Source organism: Myodes glareolus, chromosome 5 (assembly GCF_982192425.1).
Source record: "Myodes glareolus chromosome 5, mMyoGla1.1, whole genome shotgun sequence".
NCBI classification, from domain to species: domain Eukaryota; kingdom Metazoa; phylum Chordata; class Mammalia; order Rodentia; family Cricetidae; genus Myodes; species Myodes glareolus.
Window position 1 is genome coordinate 71,299,663 of NC_142030.1, and position 22,503 is coordinate 71,322,165.

At 43.3% G+C, this 22,503-nt stretch overlaps 1 protein-coding gene across 1 annotated transcript in view; it reads right to left on the reverse strand.

The window, feature by feature from the left end:
* The window catches only part of Nmnat2 (nicotinamide nucleotide adenylyltransferase 2), a 170,199-nt gene extending 151,241 nt beyond the window's left edge, over positions 1-18,958 (reverse strand). The window contains exon 1 of the mRNA XM_048431081.3: positions 18,732-18,958. Within this exon, the coding sequence (XP_048287038.1) occupies positions 18,732-18,816 (85 nt within the window). The 5' untranslated portion in view covers positions 18,817-18,958. The remainder of the gene's footprint in view (positions 1-18,731) is intronic.
* Between the last annotated feature and the right edge of the window lie 3,545 nt (positions 18,959-22,503).

The following is a 22,503-nucleotide window of genomic DNA, read 5'->3' on the forward strand; positions in this document are numbered from 1 at the left end:
CACTTTTGATTTTATACCCAAAGAATACTTAATCATACCAAAAGGTCATGTTCATAGCAGCATTGTTTGTCATAGCCAGAACTTTAAAACAACCTAAATGTCTTGTGACTGAAGAATAGATAAGAAAAATGTAGTACATTACACAATGGAGGATTACACAGCAGAAAACAATAATGACATTTTGAAATTTGCAGGTAAATGAATGGATCTAAAAAACATTATATTGAGTGAGGTAACCCAGACCCAGAAAGTCAAATATAATATATATTCACTCATAAGTGGCTTTTAGACATAAAGCAAATAAAAAACAGCCTTCAACTTACAATCCCAGAGAACCTACACAACAAAGAGGACTCTAAGAGAGACATACATGGATCTAATCTACATGGGAAGTAGAAAAAGATAAGATCTCCTGAGTAACTTAGAGTGTGGGAATCACGGAGAGGATAGATGGGGATGGAGGAGAAAGGGGGGAGAGGAGAAACATAAATAGCTCAAAAAATAGTTAAAAAACACAATAAATGATAACATATCTTTAAAACATACCAGTTAGACTGTTTAAATAAATTGGAGTTGGTTAGCAGTTTAATCTACCAAACTAGCCAGTCATGATGCTTTAGCCTGCAGGTATTCATAGCACGCCTAACCTGATGCTGTGAGAAAGAAACAGCCACATCACAAATAAAGGAAATTACCTACTAAGCCAAACTCAGCAGTAGGTTTCAAGCCCTGTCAGAATGCTGCAGGATGAACTGGGTGTGCCATTTCCAAAGGGATATAGACAATAAGGAAAAGTTAAAAGATGAGCCAAGCACCATGAAAACTAGACATGTGGCTATCAGTGGGAGGAAGCCTAAAGAGAAGGCTGGGGGCAGACAGAGTAGCTAGCAGCAGTTGTCTGGATGTCTCACAAGTAGAAGGCAAACTAGACTCGCTCCCTGGATGTCAAGAAAAAGAAATATGGCTGACAGGTGGGAGCCCCGGTTAACCAGTAGTAGCGGTACCATTTCTGAAGAGGTAAAGTTGTGCCAACCGCTGTTTGGTGTTGTATAATAGTTTTCTCCGAGACCAAAACGTTTTACCCTGCAAGGAAGCTCCTTAAACAGAAAGATAAACAACTCAAGAGAGCTTCAGGAAGCTTCCGAAATTAACCAGACTCTCTAGGCCCCTCCCTGCCAGAGTAAGCAGTAAAAGCCGAGAGTCCCTTTCAGGTGTCGGAAGCCAAGCTGCAAAGAAGACCGCTACCTGGAAGAAGCAGAAACCAGAGGACTGGAAGAGGTTAGACCAACTGAAGCACCGCAAAGGACCTGTTCCAACCTGTTGAGCTGCCTGCAGACTGCAGTGTGCTCTAGGTTCCCAGTTTTGTGAGATGTCACCCATGCTGGGGTGGGCTTTGATGATACAGCTGTCATTGAGTTATTTCTGTCCCATATTCCTGTAAGTGACCCCAATAAAACTCATTGGTTTACCAAGCTGGGCTTTGGTGGCATCTGTATTTTCGTTTGTCGTGGGCTCCTTATTTAGGGTGAGTAGACATGTGTGTAGCATCTCCCCAGGAATAGTTTTATCACACAATATTTGGTTACTTGGAAAAACAGCATTTTCCTGAGTAGAGAAAGGACAGACACTTGGGAAGCTGTTTTCCAGAGGATTCTAGAACTAGATACATAGCTGCTGTGGGATGATTCTCTTGTACCCTGTAAAGATTCGTCACTTGTATTGGTTTTATAAAAATGTTGATTGGCCAGTAGCCAGGCAGGAAGTATAGGCGGGGCAACCAGACTAGGAGAATTCTGGGAAGAGGAAAGGCTCAGTGTGCAGTCACCAGCCAGAAGCAAAGGAAGCAACATGAGAATGGCTCACTGATAAAAGGTACTAAACCATGTGGCTAAACCCATTAAGAATGATGGGTTAATTTAAGTTGTAAGAGGTAGTTAATAATAAGCCTGAGCTAATAAGCCAAACAGTTTAATTAATAAAAGTCTCTGTGTGTTTCTTTGGGACTGAACGGCTGTGGAACCGGGTGGGACAGAAACTCCATTTACACATAGCCTTGTGGTTTTTGCAGTCTTCCAAGAGATAGTCCATGAGTTCTAAAGATGAAAACTTACAACTGACAAGCCATGGGGCATTGTTATTACCATTGTTTGTCTTGTTCGTTTGTCTGAAGTCGAGTAAATAATTTACAAAGCTTCATTTTGCCTGGCATCATGTACATAAAACCTTTTTCAAACTGTGAATAAATCAAATCCCACTCCGTTCTCCTACTCAAACCCTCTTTTACCATGATCTGCACCGATGCCTGGATGCACGGTGTGTCTGCCTAAAACGTCCAGGGGACAGTATCAGCATTCAACTCTACCCTTAACACCGTATTTTCACTTCTACCAGTTAAGTACTGAGCTCCCAAGCAGGAACCTCCTGCCCCACCCACCCTCCATACATGGGGAGACTGTATTCTGTGGCACTGTTCCTCTTCCTGGAAGCCTTTTTGTCTCTCTATAAGTACATTTATTTGGGGGCAGATGTGCATGAGAAGGTTGGAGGATAACTGTTGTCTTCTCCTACCATGAGGGTCCTGAGGGCAGGGTGAGGGGTGAATTCAGGTTGACAGGGGGCAGAAAAGCCTTCACCAGCAGTCTTTTCCTCAGCCCTTGTTTTTGTGGTTTGTTTGTTTGTTGACAGTTTCATGCTGTAGTTTAGGTTAGTGTCAAATTGACTATGTAGCCGGGTCTTGTGTCAAACTCATGGCAACCTTCCCACCTCAGCCTCCCAAGTGATGGAATTACAGCCATGAGTCAACCAATAGGAGCATTCTTATTTTGCACCAAGAGTTATCTAATCTTTGAAGTCCTTGAGTCATTGGCACCTTGTATATATTGGCTGTTTTGTTTTCTAACATGGTCTTACTTGGACCCCTGCTTTCCTGTATTTCTTTGTTCCCAAATAACTATCTTCTCTCTAATCGCCTGTTTTACCTAGGTATTGAGATTCTGAATTTCTTTTACAGTTTAATGATTCATCCATTCATTTGCTAAATATTCGTTATATATTCCCTGTGCTCAGGGCAATGTGTTAGGCACCTCAGGAGACATAAAAAGTCAGAAGGCCGTGGCAAAGCCCCAAGTCTGATAGGGAAATTGAAGTAGAGGCATAAATAGCTGCAACCAGCAGCAAGATGTGCTAAGTGTTATAAGAGAGGTACAAACCAAGTGCTGCCAAGGTCCAGAGGGAGGTGAGATGCAGACGCCTGCCAGAGGAGTCTGCAGCCTCATGATGCAAAGGATGCTGTGTTTTCAGCCTCCAGCGTAAGGGATGTCAGTACTGAGCTTAAAAAAGGAGGAACTGAGCATCAAGGAAGGTGGGACTGAGTTCTGAGAAAACATGCCCGTGTTCAGTGGCAGATGGATGACTGACGGGGGTCAGAGCTAATCTAGGTCCAGCATAAGCCAAAAGCCACAAAATTATCCCCGCTGCACACATGATCATTGGCCCAGTTGGCCAGAAATTTTACAATCGGACATTGAAACCATACTTGCTGCTTAAATGAGTCATTTTAGATTCAGTTAGACTGAAAATTGTTCACTAGACGGATCCTCTAGGTCACGGGCTTCGGCAGCCCTTTAAGAACCCTTCAGACTGACTGTCATTCCAAGCCCTCTAAGTAGACAACCTATTTCCACAAATGTCCATTTTAGATTTCTGTACTTTTCATTTTAAAAGTTGTTCATTGTAACTGCTCAATTCTGCTCTTTTAATGCAAAAATATCCATAAATAATGCACATGGGAACCTGACTTTGTGCTATTAAAACTTCATCAGTGAATACTAAAATTTTAATTTCAAAAAATTTTCACTCATCACAAAAGAGTATCCTTATTTTATATTTTTTCAACCATTCAAAAAAAAAAAAGCAAGCCATTCTTAACTTTCATACCTTACAAAAGCAGGTGGTAAGCTCCATTTGATCACAGGCCACTGTGTGACAACCTCTCAGTTACACTGATCAACCAACGTTACAGATGAGAAAAATAAGGATCTGAGAAAGTAAGTATATTTACAAACCAATTATTAGGCAGCCTGTTAGGGTGAAGGAAGAAAATGTCTCTGGGAGGTAGCTCAGTCAGTAAAGTGCTCGGCCTACAAGCATGAGTCCTGGGTTTGACCCCCAGAACTCACATAAATAAGCAAGGCAAGGGAGAAAGGCAAGCAGATGTCTGGGGCTTACTAGCCAGGTAGTTTGTCTAGTCTACTCAGCAAGCTCCAGACCAAGAGGGGACAACACTGCAAAGAACAAGGCCAATGATGGCACCCAAGAAAGACACTTGAGGCTGTCTTCTGACATCTACAGTTACGTACACACACATGCATCTATACACACATGAACACACATGCACAATACATATACATTATATATGTGTATACATTTACAGAGAGGCATATGTACACACAAAGAAAAAGTATTTTAATAAGGGAGAAAATGGCATATTTACCCACTCCTTATCAACATTGTTCACAGCAGGGGAAAAATCATATATTATACATCATTGTTGACTCCCTGGAGCAAAACGAGTAAATAACTTTTTAATGATGCTTAGCAAGATTGGTTCATAGTAAATAAAGTAATTATGACTTGAATTTGTATGTACAAGATTTTATAGTCCTAGCTTCAGTTTATAATGGATGCCACTCTCTAAATCCTAAAACACTGCTTTATTTTAAAGACCTTGCAGTTTACAGTCATGTGCTGCTGCATATCCATCAGCCCATGACTACCTTCAAAGCCAGTGCAGATAGTTATTGATGTGGCTTAATCTCAGCGCTCCATGGATGAATATTGTGCTTCTCTGTGGGTACCAAGATGAAGGGTTAGGAAAATGAAGCACTGAAAAGCCCAAACCCTCCCTGGAGTGTCATTTAGTTGAGACTTTAAAGGGGTATAATAATAATTTTCTGCCACAGTAAATGAGTCTTATATCAAGAATAGAAATGTATTATTTGTTTAAGGCCTCCAGGACAAATTAAAACAAGCATCCAAAGAAAGGTCTTCAACTATTTACTTTTCAATTAAGCAGAGACAAGAGAAGGTGCATAGCCAAATTCTTCAAAATTATAGACGTAACTAAGGTGATAAGGACCCTGGGAACAGCAGAACAGCAGGCACACCCTGAAGGGATGGAGGAGAGAGACTGAGGGCCTAGGTGAGTATGGCTTCTCGCAGGGAAGTGAGACTTTTGTTTGTTAATGTTTTAGATGGTTGTATCACAGTGTAGTTCCTCCATAGAATGGTTTGTACAATGCACAGTGGTTTAATTTCAGAAAAATCAATAAATAAAATCACAATAAAAAGAAAAACAAAATCCTATTTCAGAAAGCAACACAGAGAAGATAACATTACAATATTGTTATGATGTCGTCTGTCTCTAACAGGAGGCTAGTAGAGGAAATGTTGACATGTGGGCTGCAGGTCCCGTGACTGTGGCGCAACCCCAGGTGCTATCACCTCCTCCAAGGCCTTATTAACTGCTGGACTGAGAGTAAATGTGCTTGCTGCCAAGACTGACTGCTTGAGTTTGATCTCTGAGGTCCTCAAGGTGGAAAGAAAACTGACTTCCATAAGTTGTCCTCTGACCATCACATGTATCCACCACATATGTGCGTGCACGCATGTGCATGTGTATACACACACAGTGTAATTTTAAAAAACTAATAAAAGTACTTACTTTTGTCTAAAGCCCTTGGCACCCCTAGCAGCCTGTTTTCTGCCTCTTACCTTCTGCCTCCCCTGTGCACGCTCACACATACTCTTTCTTATACCAGCTTCTTGGAAATTCTGTAGCATGCCACACTGTTGGAGACCTCCACACCTAGCCTTCTCTCAGCACCAAATGCCAGTCTCCATCCTAATCCTTGGGCCACATGTGGCCCCCAGGGTGAGGCTGAACATTCCTGGAGAAGATTCTTCTCTGGCAGCTAACACCAGGGATTCTATCCAGCAAGGAAAACCATATTCTAAGGATGAGATGCCTAGAGAACATCTGACTTACAGCATTTTCTTTGATTATTTCTAGAGCTCGTTCACAAGATGGTTCCTGAGGCACCATGGGACGTGTTGTGAATTTCCATATCTTTTTTTAAAGATTTATTTATTTATTATGTATACAGTGTTCTGTCTGCATGTATGCCTGCAGGCCAGAAGAGGGCACCAGATCTCATTACAAATGGTTGTGAGCCACCATGTGGTTGCTGGGAATTGAACTCTGAACCTCTGGAAGAGGTGTCAGTGCTCTTAACCTCTGAGCCATCTCTCCAGCCCAAATTTCCACAGTTCTAAGGTCTAGTGCAGTGCCCGGGGCACATTCAGAATTCAATACTTATACACGGTACAAATCAGTGAGTGCAGAGCCTTCCAGGGACCCCACCCTTGCTCACCACAACTCTACTAAAGTCTTGAGATGGGGTGGAGAGATGGCACAGTAGTTAAGAGCACTTGTTGCTCTTGCTCAGGACTGGGGCTCAATTCCCAGCACCTACACAGTGGCTCACAACCATCAGTAACTCTAATTCCAGGGGCTCTGAAGCCCTTTTTTGGTCTCTGAGGGTTCCAGGCACACTTATGGACACAGACACGTACTCAGGCAAAACATTCAGACACCTCATTTTTCTTAAAAGACAGACTAGAATGTCGATGGTACTAATAGTTCATCTATTTACTCATTTGGTAGACATTGCCTGGACATACACGACACCAGGCACTGTTCTGGGAGCATCATGCATTGGAAACTGGCATTAAGTGAATATTGATCCCAGGCCTCTGGGGCCTCAATTTTTTTCTAGAGAGGTAAGCATTAAATAAACATGCCAAAGAAGGAAAAGCTTTGTGAAAAGTGATGAGAGACTAGGGGAAGGAGACATAACTAATGAGATTAGGGGAACTGAGAAGTGCGAGGTCAGGCACTCTGTCTGGGGAGGAGGACTTGCCCAGCCGAGGGGAGGAGGTTACCATACAGAGGGCAGCAAATTAGACACGGCTCCTCCAGGCAGAACTGAGCATGGCTAAGAATGAGGTAGAGCAGGACTTTAGGGTGCAGTGGCTGGAGGAGGCCTGTAGGTCACAGGGATAAAGGGGTGGGCAGATCCCTTCAGCTGCTGCTCTGCAGGAAACAAGAAACCCCTGCGGGAGAACACCACCTCACTTAGAGCTGGCATACATTTTTTTAAAGGCTCTCTTTGACTCTTTGCTAAAAATGCAAGTGTTGAAACCAGCCCCAACTCCAACCCCACAACATAAACAAATGAATAAATGCAAAAAGACAGAGTGGGAAATTAAGTATCGACGGGAAAAGACAGGAGTAGGGAGTCCAGTTACGAGGCCAGCAATCTGAGAACGTAGTTCAGTTGGCAGAGTGCTTGCCTGGTGTGCGTGTAGATCTGGGTTCAACACTCACACAGCATGAGCTGGACCTGGGAGCCGGTGCCTGGAAACTCACAGGAGAATCAGAAGTTCAATGTCATAGTGAGTTCAAGGCCAGTCTGGGCTACGTGAGACTCTGTCTCCCAGAAAATAAAAATCATTTTTTAAAAAGGCTGTTGCAATTCACTTGGAAGAGTAGCAGCAGTGACTTGGGATAGGGCTGTAGGTGAGGCCAGGTGGTTAATCCTATGGATCCTAGTTACATGGCAAAGACACAAAGATCCCCAGAGATTTGCTGACATTGCTAGGGGATGAAAGAGGGAAGAATTAAGCCCTAGTCCAAGAGTTTTAGTCTAAGCAAGCAACAAGTGAGACACCATGAACACTTACTTTTACTTGGGGGTAGTCCCCTGTTCCCACCTCTGTGGTGTGGTAAATGTTTTGTTTGTTTGTTTTCTTTTGACTTTTCAAGGCAGTGTTGCCGTGGCTGTCCTGGAACTAACTCTGTAGACCAACTTGGTCTCAGACGTAGAGATTCACCTGTTTCTGCCTCCTATGTATTGGGATTAAGGGTGTGTTCACCCCCACTGCACGGCAATTTAAATTAAGTTCACATTTAGTGACGTGGCTACACACGAAGTGGGTAACAATAGTGATGCAGAGAACAAGGGTGCCATGGAGATACCAACCCTTCAGGGACCAGCTCTCCCATTCTCTGGCTACCTCCTCCTTTTACCTTCGCTATCCCTCTAATTCTAAGAAGTGGGGTATCCATTTTTATTTTATTCATATGTGTGTTTTGACTTCATATATGGATGTACTCTGCATACATGCAGTGCCCATGGAGGCCAGAAGAAGAAGGTGTCCAATCCTCCGGAACTAGAGTTACAAATGGTTGTTAGTAGCCACATGGGTGCTGGGAATCAAACCCGGGTCCTCTGAAAAAGAAGCGAGTGCTCAACCTCTGAGCAATCTCTCCAGCCCCCGAAGTATAAGAATTTTATTGCCTAGCTCCTTATCCAAGACTAAGGGACATTATGCAGCAGGTTTAATGGAAAGCAGCTGGATAGCAATGAGTTTTTAAGGACTCAGATATGGTAGCCACAGTGAGGAAGATTCTGGTGAAGGTGGTAGTGGGGGCTGCACTTGCCTTTGTTGTAAAATGTATAAATCTTGAGAAATTGTGAAATACAGAAAGAAAAGGGAACCAGTGTCAAGAGGGTAGCTTTGGTCACATCATGGAAGCATTGAAACATCGTTTCAAGCTAAAATACTTCTGATGTTAGCCGCCAAAAAGTATCAAAAGAAAAAAATGTGATCTCTGTCCCTGAATGCTTATAATTAGAAGATCTCTGTCCCTGAATGCTTTTAATTAGAAGATCTCTGTCAGTGGATACATTGGTTCATTCTGAACAGAGGCCATTTTTACATATTTAGAGTTATGACAAGAATCTCTAGCAAAAGAGTTTCAATGCTTTAGGTCTCCAGCATCAAATCCAAAAGAATTATTCCAAATGCCTTTGGTGAAGCAAAATCGTGTACGTTGAGAATTGTGAAACAAAACTGATATTGAAAATGTATTTAATGCATTTCTTTGTGTTTGTTCTATGGTTTTGTTGTGATTTTCTTTTCTTTTTGCTTTGTAATTTTCTTGGAGCTCTCTCTCTCTCTCTCTCTCTCTCTCTCTCTCTCTCTCTCTCTCTTTGGTTTTTGAGACAGGGTTTCTCTGTGTAGCCCTGGCTGTCCTGGAACTCACTCTGTAAACCAGGCTGGCCTCAAACTCAAATATCCATTTGCCTCTGTCCCGGGTGCTGGGATTAAAGGCATGTACCATCACTGCTGTTTTTTTTTTTTCTGTTCTTACATCTCTTTGGATATTTAGGATCTCTTTTCCCCCAGCAATCAGAATATTTGAAACTCTAAAGTTAAAAAGAACTTCACTAGAAACTATATTTTGCAATACCATAGCTATTCATTAAGCAATTACCACCAAGACACTGCATTGGTGGCTGGGAGGAAAATGATATAAATATATTATGATTAGACTCAAACCTCAAGGCTAAGAGTGGAGCTTATGGCACAATACTTGACTATAAAAATGCTTGAGTCCAGCACAGTGATATACAACTCTAATCCCAGAACTAAAGAGGTCCAGGCTGCAGGACTGCTTCAAGTTCAAGGCCAGCTTGGACTAAATTGAGAGTTCTAGGCCAGTCAAGGTTGTATAGTTAGATCCTGTCTCAAAGCAAAAACAATGATGAGTGGATGTGTGTGTGTGTGTGTGTGTGTGTGTGTGTGTGTGTGTGCGCGCGCGCATGAGGGGGGGGAGGAAGGGAGAGAGGGAGGAAGAGGGAGAGAGAGAATCACGAATATTTCCAAAGAAACTTTGTGTTTCATTGGTTGGTTCTTTATTGTAAATTTTGTTGGATTTTTTTTTTGAGTTTTGTTGTGGAGATAAGATCTTAAACTATGGTCAGGGCTGTTCTCAAATTTGCAGCATTATTCTGTTTCAGCCTCCCAAGTACTGGGATTGCAGGTGGAAGCCAGCACATCTAGTTCAAGGAAACATCTTAAAAACTGGGTTTTCGTTCCTTGCTTCAGTCCCACACTGACTATGTTTACAACTATTGGTTGCCAAGATAAAGTAACTTCATATCCACACCTATCTGTATCTGCACACACACACAGACACACACATCTCTTTTGTGCTTTCCTTTCAAGACTGAGAATATCTTAGGAATAGAGGTTCAAACTTGAGCATTATCAAGTTGTATCTTCAGCTGTTCATTTAAGATGGTTTAATATGGGAGATTTGAATATAAATGTTTCTCTGTGGTTTACAACATTTCAATTCCTACTTTAAAAAAACAATTTTTTGAACAATAAAAACAGAAATTAAAGGGTAGAGTGTAAAAATTTAGTATATGTATGCAATGTATAATGATCAATCAAAATGGTGAACAGCTCCCTTTCCTTAAATGTGTGTGTGTGTGTGTGTGTGTGTGTGTAAGCATCAAACTTTCTTTGTTTAGAATGCATCTTACATACCCCAGACTGTCCTTGAACTCTCGACCCTCTTGCCTCTAACTCAAGTGCTGAGATTGTAGGTAGACATGACTTCACTCAATTCTCAAGTTGTTTCTTAAAAGCCGAATGAACCTCTTCGTTATGAGAGTTAGTGGATGCTATTGTGTGTTTGGTATGCATATGTACTTGAATGTGCGTGTGCATGTGTTTATGTTGGTGCACTTGCACTTGTGAGTGTGAAGAGATGGTCTATTACTGAACCTGGAACTCATACATTCACCCACCAGACACAAGTCACTACACCCACCTCACCTTTGAGATTCTGATAGTTCTAACCAAAAATAAGGGGGATTAGGGCAGAGTTTCCAACAGTCCCTGCAAGGACCTAAACATACATCTGCCTATGCGTTTATGTTTTGCAGCATTTTCAACACTGATGATTATAACATTAAAACAGCAGTATCATAGACATGAAGATGTTCTGCGTCCTGCAGTATCAAACATTCAGCCAAGATTTAACTCTTTGTTTCTGTTTGGCTTAGGGATTTAGTTTTATTTTGTTTTTCAGACAGCTTCTCATGTAGCCCAGACTGGCTTCAAACTTGTTTTGTAACAGAGAATGACCTTGAACCTCTTCTGATCCTCTCCCATCTACTTCCTGATGAGTGCACAACCACACTAGGTTTATTTGGAGATGAAATAATCTCAGGGATGGTTACAGACACTCTACCAAAGGAAAGACATCCCTAGCCTCAAGCCTTGATTCTTTATGCAAAGCTAAACTAGCACATCCTTCTCATTAGCATGCAAATTTGCTTTCATCTTTAATAAATGATAAAGGTATATGTATACCAAAGAGTTGGTTTAAAGTAAATTCTTTCATGATTTATTATCATTAAATGTTTCATTTATACACCTATTTTTATATATTTATATAACTAGGGTTGAGTAAAAACTGTCTTAGGTGAAAAATGGATGCAAACAGAAGAAACTTCAGAAGTCCTGTTCTAGACTGTTCTTGGCTTGGGATGAATTCTGGGTGGGATATTTGCCTCTTCCAGTGAGCTCCTGTCCACGTGAGGATGGACAGCCAATTCAGCAAGGGAAAGCATGTTTCCACAGGGTCAGTCTTCCTGTGTCTTGAACGTACACAGAGAAGCAACCATGAGAGGCCCAAGTATAACCTCCATAGAGACCTTCAACTTAGCAATGTGTTTGGTGGGGTTCCCCAACCCTGCTTGACAGTGTTAACACAATCACCATCTTGGGAATAGGCAAGTTCTGGAAAGTTTTGTGAACTGTATAATATCAGTTGCTTTCATTCCACAGCCTCCAATTAAGAAAAGAACAGTCACTCTTCCAATTTCATATTTTGAAAACATGGGGTTTTTTATCTTTTTAACTTCCGTAATACTGAAGAACTTCAGCAATATTCATGTGCGAAAAACTTTGAAAAATGTACCTGGAGCTTTCTAGGGGCTTTCCATACAGCACTCAAATATGCCAGGCTGCAGAGAGACTTTCTGTGCAGCGCTCAGGTATGCCAGACTGCAGAGAGACTTGGACCTTAGCTATTTACTTCTCCCACTTCAATGCTTGCTAAGAATATGTATTTCCTAAAATCTGGAGCAAAACCCACTCATAGTCACTTTGTCTACCAGCTAAAACCTGCTTCTCCTCTGGTGTCCTCTATTATCTCTCCCGGCCAGGAACTTACAAATCAGCAAATATGGGCCTCTTTTTACTTCCCCAGTGACTTTCAGATACACTCACTGTCCTTCCCAAGTAACAGCAGCCCGGCCAGATGGCCCTCGTCTGTCTTGACTCTGTATTGCTGAAATGCGTGCCTAAGAAATCACCACGTTCTTCCCCTTCACCAGCCTCCGCCTACGTTGAATGTTCAATTACAAGGGCTAGAGAAGACTCAGTGGTTGGGAGCGCTTGCTGCTCTTCCAGAAGACCCGAGTTTGGTTCCCAGTACCCACCTCAGGCAGCTCACAACCACCTGAAACTTCAAGTCTAGGGTAACCTGTGCCTGCTTCTGGCCTTCAAGGCACACACAAACCTATAAATAAAGATAATAGACTCTAAAAAATCCAATTAGGTATTAATTTTAAAGATATGGCTACTTTACTTTTTTACTTAAAAGCAAGGCGATATCTCTTCACTGCCATTGGAATGAAGTCCCCTTACCAGCAGTTGATTAGACCTCACCTGCCTCCCCATTAGCTCTCATCTCTGTACTCTCTTCCTTGAGGCATTGTGAGCTTTTCCTGGTTCTGATAGCTGCTCACTCTGTTTCGTTGTGCTCAGTTCTTCTGTCTGGCCCAAGAGTCTATCCTGTCATTTATTTCCTATTGATTTAGCAACTGTTGCAGGGTGCCTACTCTATACTAGGTATTAGGAAATCGTGAGGAAGCCACACATTGTTTCTTTCCTTATAGAAATTCAACTGTAGCATGGAAAATGGCACCTACTCTATACTAGGTATTAGGAAATTGTGATGGAGCCACACATTGTTTCTCTCCTTATAGAAATTCAACTGTAGCGTGGAAAATGGAATTTGAGATGAAATGTGAGTTGGAAGTGAACTGAGAGTTACGTCACAGATGCATTTTCAGGTGGTGAGGAAGCCAATGTTAGGGAAGTCAGGCTTATTTGGAAGTCAGCAGGGTTCTCTTGAGAAAGTACTGTTGAAGAGAAAAATCTAAATAAAGGTGTCAGTTGAAGTAAAGAGTGGGAAGAAAAGAGAATGTTGGGGGAGGTGGCAGAAAGGTTTTGAGAGCACAGTAAAATCGGAAAAACTGAATACTAACAAAAACAAAGTCTCTCCTTGGCATGAGCAGAAGATGTCTCTGTTGAGTATACTTTGTTGGTGGCCTGTGTTATCAAAGGAGAATAGCTTCGAGGTTCTCCTTGCCCTCCATTGTCAGCTCAGTGCCGACGGCTCCCCTTTCAGCAATGCTAGTGAAAATATCATCCTTGCCATCATAAGGATGGATATGAAAGACTACCGTGCATTTGAGTCTGGTTTTATGAAAAGCGTTTCCTTCCTGATTTCATGTGTGCTCTTGTTCAAATGATACACTGTCCCTTCACTTTGCCAAAGGAGGCAATACTGTGTTGTAGCTCAGTCAGACAAGGTGGCACACAGCTGTTAGTCCCAGTACTCAGGATGCTGAGGCAGGAGGATGAGAAGTTCAAGGCTACCCTGGGCTGTATAGCAAATTGTAGCATGGTGTATGCTACATAATGAGAACTTGACTCAAACTCTCTCACTTCTGCTCTCCGCTTTACCCCAAATCCATTCTTCTCATAGAACAGCAAGCAAATCTATGGTATGGGATACTATGTTGTGTTTAGTGACCTTTCAAGCATGTTAAACCGCCCCCCACCCCTGCCCACAGATAAGGTCTTGTGTGTACCTCTGGTTGGCCTGGAACTCTCCATGTAGACAAGGATAGTGCCTTAAATGCTTTCTTACTTCCTGGCAGCTTCCTGTCATTGACCTCCATTACCAGCCATAACTACAGAAGCTACGTTCCATCTGCAGCCAGATGACGCCCAGAGAGCTGTCTCGCCACCCTTTAGAAGGACCGGAATCAGACCATGCCTCTTTTCAAACGACCTAATTGCTCAAAGTATAGGCATGTTGAAATAGAAACACTGGAAAATCTAGTTATTTTACCGTCATCAAAAGCAGGATATATTTCAACTTCAATTAAATCATTTCATTTTTCTAGCATTTATGCCCAAACTAATCAATCCATCTTTTTTCCTTTTCTATTTCAACTTTCTGTTTGACTACTAATGGTAGACTTACAAATAAATATATCAATATAAATATATATTATTATTAATTTTAAGTAGAGATTATACATTAGTGTGCTAGAAATGGTATTTCAGTATAATTTTCTTTAAAGTTATGAAAACTAAGAATTTACATAGAAACCCTCAAGCTCCACATTGCCCTTTTATGCAATGAGGTTGACCCATGAAATGTGACATCTTTAGTTCATGGGTTTACTTTGCTAAAAGCTTTCAATTTATTCCTAAGAACATTTTACAAATGACTACAAAATTGTCAATTATTTCAGTCACAAACACTATGTTTTTCTATGTTTTGTAGTCCACAAATTGGATAAATAAGTTCATCTCTCCCTTCAGAGTAAAGAAAGAATTCATCCTAAAATATTTTACAAATATCCAAGCTAGTACTTGGTGTAATTTATAAGAATGAAGAATTTGGCTTGGGAGAGGACTTAATTAGTACTTTCTTCTAAAGGACCTGAGTTCAACCTCTAGAACCCACATTTTATCCTTGTGGTTCCCGCACCGAGGAGGTGGAGACAAGTGGGTCCCCGAGAGGCCAGCCAGAGGCCCTGTCTTTAAAAAGGTGGACGGTTCCTGAGGATAACACTCAAAGTTGTCCCATATCCTTCATGTACACCTGTTCACACACCTGCTCCTTTACACACACGTGTTCCTGCACACACATGAACATACCCACATGCATTTCAAAACAAAGTGAATTCTTAAGTTCTAAGAGCTGATTCTGCTTGTTTGTTTGTTTATATTTTTTCTCTTTTTCCCCTCTAGTAAGCAACTGAATTTTAAAAAAATGCAGGCCCTCTACTAAAGGAATTTAAGGTTTTCTTGAGGCAGTGTCTCATGTAACTAGCCTAAAACTATGTAGGAAAGACTGCCCTTGAATTCCTGATCCTCCTACTTTTGCATCTCGAATTCTGGGTTATAAGCATGTGCCACCAAATTTCATACATCTAAAGAAAGTTTGATAATTTAATTATGTTAAATACTTATGTGTTCATGGGAGAACATCTTAACAGCGCTTTTAAAAGGAAATAGTTCATGGAAACTTGTCTCTCTTGCAACGAGAAAAGGCTCTTAAGCAAATACATCACCCAGAGCGCAGCCAGCTGATGGCCAGTTCCATTCTAATTAGTCTATGTCTAAAGGAAATAGTGTTCAATAGACAACCCAACCAGATCAACTGAGCACTTCTTCCTGGCTCATGCAGTGCAGCAGTGTCTGTAAGAGGGATCTGAAATGTAAGGCTCCAGACAGCCCAGTCAGGGAGTGGTGGTGTACTCACGTCGCCCTGGCCTTCGGGAGGCAGAAACAAACAGGAGAGTCAAGAGTTCAAGGTCATCCTTGGCAGCACAGCTCTGCCGAGGCCAGCCTGGGGTACTTGAGACCCTGTCTCAAGATCAGATCACTTTGCTACCTGTTCAGTCTCTGAATGCCAGTTTCCCACTCACAAAAGAGATGGTGATATTACTTTTAAGATTGTGAATATGAACAAGTTCGAAACATACATGAGACGCGTTTAACTAGAAACTGTTAACTAGAAACTGTTTAACAAGTTATTTATTTATTTAGAAAGGGTTTCTCTGTGTAACAGTGCTGATTATCCTGGAACTTGCTTTGTAGACTAGGCTAGCTTCAAATTTACAGAGATCTGTCTGCCTCTGCCTTCTGAGTGCTGGGATTAAAGGCATGTGCCACCACTGCCCAGGCAAAAGTAATGTATAAAGCCAAGCATGGTGGTGCATGCCCCTTCCAACACTTGCAAGGCTGAGGCAGGAAAATTACTATAACTTTGAAACCAGCTTGGGCTAAGAGTGAGACCCACTATCAAGCAATATAAAATAAAATCAAATCAATTTAGGCCTATAACCCCAATACTCAAGAGGCAGGTGGGTCTCTGTGAGGTCAAGACTGATCAGATCTACATAGTAGATTCTAGGCCATGCAGGGTGATACAGTTGAGAGAGGGTCTCCAATAGCTAAATCAGAAAACAAAAACATGATTTACAGAGCTGTTAAGATGGCTCAGAAGGCAAAGGTGTTTGCCACCAAAGCTGACAACCTGAGTTCAGTGCCCAGTACACACAGTAGAAAAGCAACAATTCTCTTAAGTTGTCCTCTGACCCCTCCCATGAATGTTGTGGCACATGCATGAACACACACATAAGAAGAGGAAAATAAGATACCAAATGTATATCAAAGATACCTGTAAGAGATTCCACAACATCTAGTTTGTCTTCCTCTCCTTGCTTCCTTGTCACAGGTTTATGTACTTCTAGAAGAGTCTCCATTAGGTAGAAAGCGCCTTAGACCTATTGTGAGCACATCACAGCTTTTTCCTGTGTTGCTCTTTAGGTTGCACTAAATGGACCCTCAGGAGGCTGTGTTGACAGATCTCGAATGGCCCTCGATGCCAGTGGGAAGTGAATAATGGCCACAGTCAAAAGTCTGCTTTCACTTATTCTAAATGCAAAACCTTCTGCTACAACCCAAGCCTCCTTTCCCAGTCTATCCCCAAAGCTCCTGAAGAATTGGCAGGTTGGCATCCCTGCTCCCCCTTACCACTGCTACCAACTTCTCCAGCTGCAAGACAGTGTTCTTGCACTCAATCAATATCTGACCCACGCTGGTCCTATGGCAAATGGGATTTCCCACATCCTTAGTTCAAAGAAAGGAGGAGCACCCACCGGCCCACTAAAGATTCCTAGAGCTAAGGAACTTCCAAGGAAGCGCAATCCTTCCTGTCCAAGGGAGAGGGAAACAGTATCAGCATAAGACTGCCAAAGGAAAGGTGGACGGTGAGGACGAATGATACAAGAGAAAAGACACTGGACTCACGGGAAAGTAAAAAGTGGGGAATGCCTGGGTTTTGCTGCTTCAGAAGACTGAGAAAGTGGCCCACCCCACAGCTGGTCTACCTTGATGCTGTAACAAAGCCCTCTGTTTAACAGGCAAGTTGGTGCCATCTCTGAATAAACTCTTTTAAAAGCTTACAGAATAACGCGGAAGGGATGGCTACTAATTAGACGCCCTCTTCCCAGTCTGTAAGGTGGCTACCGGATCTACCCTGTGCAGGGTAGTTTTATAACCTTGTCATGAGGTTTGTTTTTTTTTTTTTTTAATCGTCGGGCCAAGTGAAGATTCACCTTTTAGGTTTAGAAACGGGTATTTTTAGCTTGAGCACTTGGGGTCGTCTTATGGGTACGTTGTGGCTTTCACCAAACAGCCTAGGAAAGCTCTGGCAGTCCTCCAGCCCAAACACGTGTGCCCCCGCAGCCAGTGGCAGTGAGCTGCGTTTCAGCACCGCTGCCTGTGGAGAGCGCCTCACCGCAGGGCTGGGTCAGGGCCTCTCGCCCGTTCCTTCTCCCACCTCTGGCGTACTTTTTCTGAGTCCCAGGAAAAAAAGCACCCCCAACTTTAACTTCTCAATTCCTGCTTTTAAAGTGACCCCCGCGTCCCTCTCTCGGGGATACAAACGCGCACACACCCTGCGTGCAGCCTCCGAGCCGCGTGGCTTCCGTACTGTGGCGAGAAATCTCCATACTGCGTGGACAATCATCTGCTGGACCTTACACACGCACCCAGACGCTGGGGCTCCATCCCTCTCGCTGTATGCCCCAAACCTCAAAACAAACTCGTGAAGACGCGTCCCTACTCCACTCTCACGCACTTCTACACATCCATCCTCACAATCAAGCCGCAAGGCTGCCGAGTACCATAGCCGCCCAGGACAGAACGTTGGCCAACTTGGACCCGGATCCATCTCGCCAGCTCATGGACCACCTCCCGCAGCAGCCGCCCCGCTCCCTCCCCTTCCTAGGCAGCCAGAGCCAAACCTAGGCTGGTCAAGGGGTATCCCTCGCCATCAGTCAGGATTCACCGCTCCGGGCCACACACAACCCCCAAACATTTGTCCCTGTGCCTCCAGGAATCCCCGGCCAAACCCGGTAGTCGGCTCCTTGAAACCCCAGTCACTGTCACTGGTGTGTCGTGTGCGAGTGTTTGTGTCTCCGAAGCACATTTAGCTCCTTCAAGATTTCTGTCTATCCTAAACAAACAGCACGTTATCTCCAACCCTCTCCTCCTTCGCACCCCAACCACTGCCCCCATCCCTACCCTCGCCCGCCAAGTAGTCAAATCTCTGCACCGTCGCGCTCTAGGGCTATAACTCGGAGCCCCCACCCACCCCAGAGGACATTCACCCCCCACCCAGAGCCCCGCACCTCCCCCACCCCTGGCCCTCGGCGAGGCGATCTGGCCCCAAGCTAGAGAAGCCTGGAAAAACGCAGCCTGCGTCGGTTCTCGCTAGCGGTGATCGCAGGAGCTGACCTGGCACCAGACTAATCAGCAGGCGCACCCCTCCGGAGGGGCGCACGCCTTCCTGCCCAGTCGCCCTGGAAAATCCCTGTGTTGGCGAGTGTAGAGCAGCGGAAGCAGCCTCCGGGGTGGGCGGGAGGACTCACCGAACATCTGAATGTGCCCTTTAGTGATGGGATTGAAGCTGCCGCAGGCCAGCAGGATAACGTGGGTCTTTGTGGTCTCGGTCATGATGGGAGTAGGTTCCTCGCACTGGTCTAGAGGTTGCCTCTTTTTGTGTCTCGATATGTCTGCAGACGGAGAAAGGAAGGCGAGGCTCCGGCGGTGGATGCTGTGGACTCCAAGGAGCCGCTCTAGACGCAAACCGCGTCACTCCCCGCCTCCCTTTAACGCTTGCAACTCCGGTGAGTTCCAAAGCTGCTTTTGTATTGCTCTCATCTCGGTGCTCGGTCCTACTTCCTCTCTAGCTTCTTTCGCGTCACTGGTCCTGATGCCTGACCCTATCATTTCTATCCTCCCCATCCCACTTTACTGCATCACCCCATCCTAGTTTATCTACATGGCAAGAAGCAGAAGCAAACCCAGAGCCTTGCATGCTTACAGCATGGTGTGCGGGCTATGCCCTGCCTCTTTCAGATTTTGTTTTCCTGTCTCACTCCTTTTCTCTCCCTGTCTACGTTCCCTACCACATCTAATTTCAAAAATGTTTGAACTTATGAACTTTCCTTCTCACGGCCTCAATATATTAAGTGACAAATAACAGTTGTTCTTTTCAATAGTCTTCATTTCGGACGTTTTTCTCCCTTTTTCAGTGATTCTAAACTATTGAAAGGAGTCCAGGTCTTGACCCGGGGCTACTAAGAAGCAGTGAGGGTTGAGAGCCTTTCTGTTCACGCTGGTTCTTTGTGTGGATTGAAGCAATGACGGATTTGAGCAAATATGAATGAGGAAATCACTAAGGCTAGGTCTTAGGAAACTCAAGTTCCATCATCTCTTTATCCAAACTGAGACAGTTAACAGTCCACCCTTCTTCCTGGAGTGTCCACTCTCTAATAGATGCTGTTATGAACCCCATCTGAAAGAGCAAAGCGTGCCTCTTCATTAAGTTTATGTTCTACCAGAGGGAGGTTGATAATAACCAAAGAAAAAAATAATAGGTACAATTGTGCAAAACATAATAAATGAATTAACTCATTCTCTGACAGAACAGATTGGACAAAGGGGTGGTCTGAGAAAGCCTCTTTTGGTACATGGCATTTAAGGTGGGCCCATGTGCCCAAGGAGTTGCTAGTATGATATTTAGGGACAGGGTAGGGCTTCCTGTGCTCATGAACCTGAAAGGAAGCCTATGGAACCAGAAACCCTGAGCAGGCTGGAAACGAGTAGAGAAGTAGGTGCTGGTCATCACACAGGGGTAGGATAATGGGTCAGAAGTTTTTCTGAATCACTAACTTATAGTGGAATAGCAAAAAGAAGCCCTGGAAACCTTTAGGCAGAAGAGCGCTGGATGATTTACATTTTTATGAGATTTCTGGCTGTTGGGAGGAAAGCAAATGGGAAGATGGGAATGTGAGCGGGGGCTGGCACATAGACAGATGGTACTGACCTGAGACTTAGTGGCTGGCAAGGGAGGAGGCTAGGCAGTGGCTGGACAGATAGGGTAGATTTTGTAGTTTTTAGTCTTTGTAGATGGATGGAATTTAGAGAAGTTTGGGAATGTGTCTTAAAATAGGGGGAAAGGAAAGGTTTGAAGGATGGTCAAATGTTTTGTTTGGATGCAATATAGAACCAATAATTATCTTAGTGATTCAGAAGCAAAAGTATTGCTTTCCCAGGCTTCAAGTTTCTAACAATTCATTGCAAGAGTCTGTTCTCTCCTTCCACATGTGGGCTCCAGGGGGTTGAACCCAGGCCATGAGACTCTGTAATAAGTACTTGTGCCTGCTCAGCCACCTCTCTAGCCCTTAGATAAGAAATAAAGATTTCTTATCTGAGAGTTTGTGGCAGGTGTGTAATTACTATTTCTTAATTTCTGCTGAATAGTAGATCAACCTCAACTATGGAGAAATTTTCCAGTTTATTACTTTGTACATATGCACACGTATATACACACACATGTGTTACAGCACTACTATAGAGCTCAGAGGACAACCTACAGTAGTAGATTCTCTCTTCCCTCCCTCAGTGTGGGTCCTGGAGATGGAACTCAGGTCATTAGCTTTGGTGACAAGTGCCTTTACCCGACAAGCCATATTACCGGCCCCAAGGTTTCTAGACTCAATATAAGACTCAATATAAGAGTCTTAAGAACCAATATAATTCACAAAGAAGTTTATAACTTCTCTAGCATAAGATGCAAATTAGTGAGGTGGAAAGAGCAAGAGATTTTATAAACTGGGCAATTAACATAATTATAGCTAAGCAATAAATATTTATTGAATGCCTGCCATATACCAAGCACTGATTTAGGGGTTGTGAACAAGATGAAGTTCCTGCTTTAATTCAGTTCACACTCTTGGCAAAAAACAACAGACCATTAGAAAATGAATAGATGCATTAGTAACCAGATCATATAGAAACATCAAGCGAGGGGATGGAACAGAAGAGGAAAGCATCTTCTCTCAGAGGGGCCGAGGCTAGACAGGCTCATTGATGAGATAGTATTGGAGCAGGGGCTTCAGTCGCACAAAAGGCCATGTTGCATGAGCATTCGGGGATGCACATACAAAGCAGAAGGGAAAGTAGAAAGGGAATGGGGAGTGAGAGTGTTAGGGGTGCTCAGCACACAGCAGCAGTGTGGCTGAGAAAGGAAAACCGTGGAAAGGGTGGGGAGTAGTCAGCAAGTAGGACAGGGCACCTAGAGCCTCGCAGACTTTCTGGGGGGCTCTAGTTGCTTCGGCGAGAGAGATGGGAAGGCTCAGCAGTGATTCTTAATAGAGAAGTGACATGAGCTGGCTCGCGTTCGGAGAGATCTGTTTGGCAGGAGACATATATTTTAGAGTCGTTACTATAGAGTATTTTTAAAGTCATGGGATGGAATGAGGTCACCTAGGGAGGAGCAGCTATAAAGACAGGAAACCCTCAGATTCAGCCCAAAGCACAACAAATGAATAACAGTAGCTACATTCATCGCTCATTCAGAAACCCTGGGACTATGCACTGTTTAATTTACTTCATATTTCATGAGTCTCTAAGTGCATCCTGTTTCAGGGAGGAGCATATAGAAGCACAGAGAAATGAGTTATCTGGGTTCAGACAGCTGGTATGCTCAAAACCAGTTGCACATGCGGGTCATTTTGATCAAAGGCTCCGCTCTGCAGCCAGCGTTACTCTCCGTTTGCTTTGCTTTTATGCCAGAGCAACCACATTTGGACATTTATTTAGTTTATCTTTATTTTTGTTTGTTTTTCTCTTTATACATCTTTTTTTCCTTTCATTTTTTGAGGGGAAGGGTGGGAGGATAGGGTCTTGTGTGATTCAAGCTTGCCTTGAACTGTCATGGAGCTGAGGATAACCGTGACTCCTGAATCTTCTGCCTCCAGTTCCTAAGTGCTAAGATTACAGACATGCACTACTATGTCCAGCTACCAGCTGCATTTATATTATTATTATTATTATTATCATGTGATGTGTGTGTGCATATTCCATTCATATAGGGATCAAAATTGGTTCTTTTTTTATACCTTTATGTGGGTTCAAGGACCAAATTCAAGTTCCCAAGTTTGCATGGCAAGCACCTTTTTCTACTGAGCCATCTCACTGGTCCTTGACCACAAAATAAAGATAATAGTATCTACTAAGACCCGAAGATGTGCTGGTCATTGGTGATGTAGGTAGAACATTGAGCATATACTGACAGTTAAGGAGAATGCTTAGGAGAGGCAGGAGGGAAGCAGGCTTATAACACAGCTCAGTCTA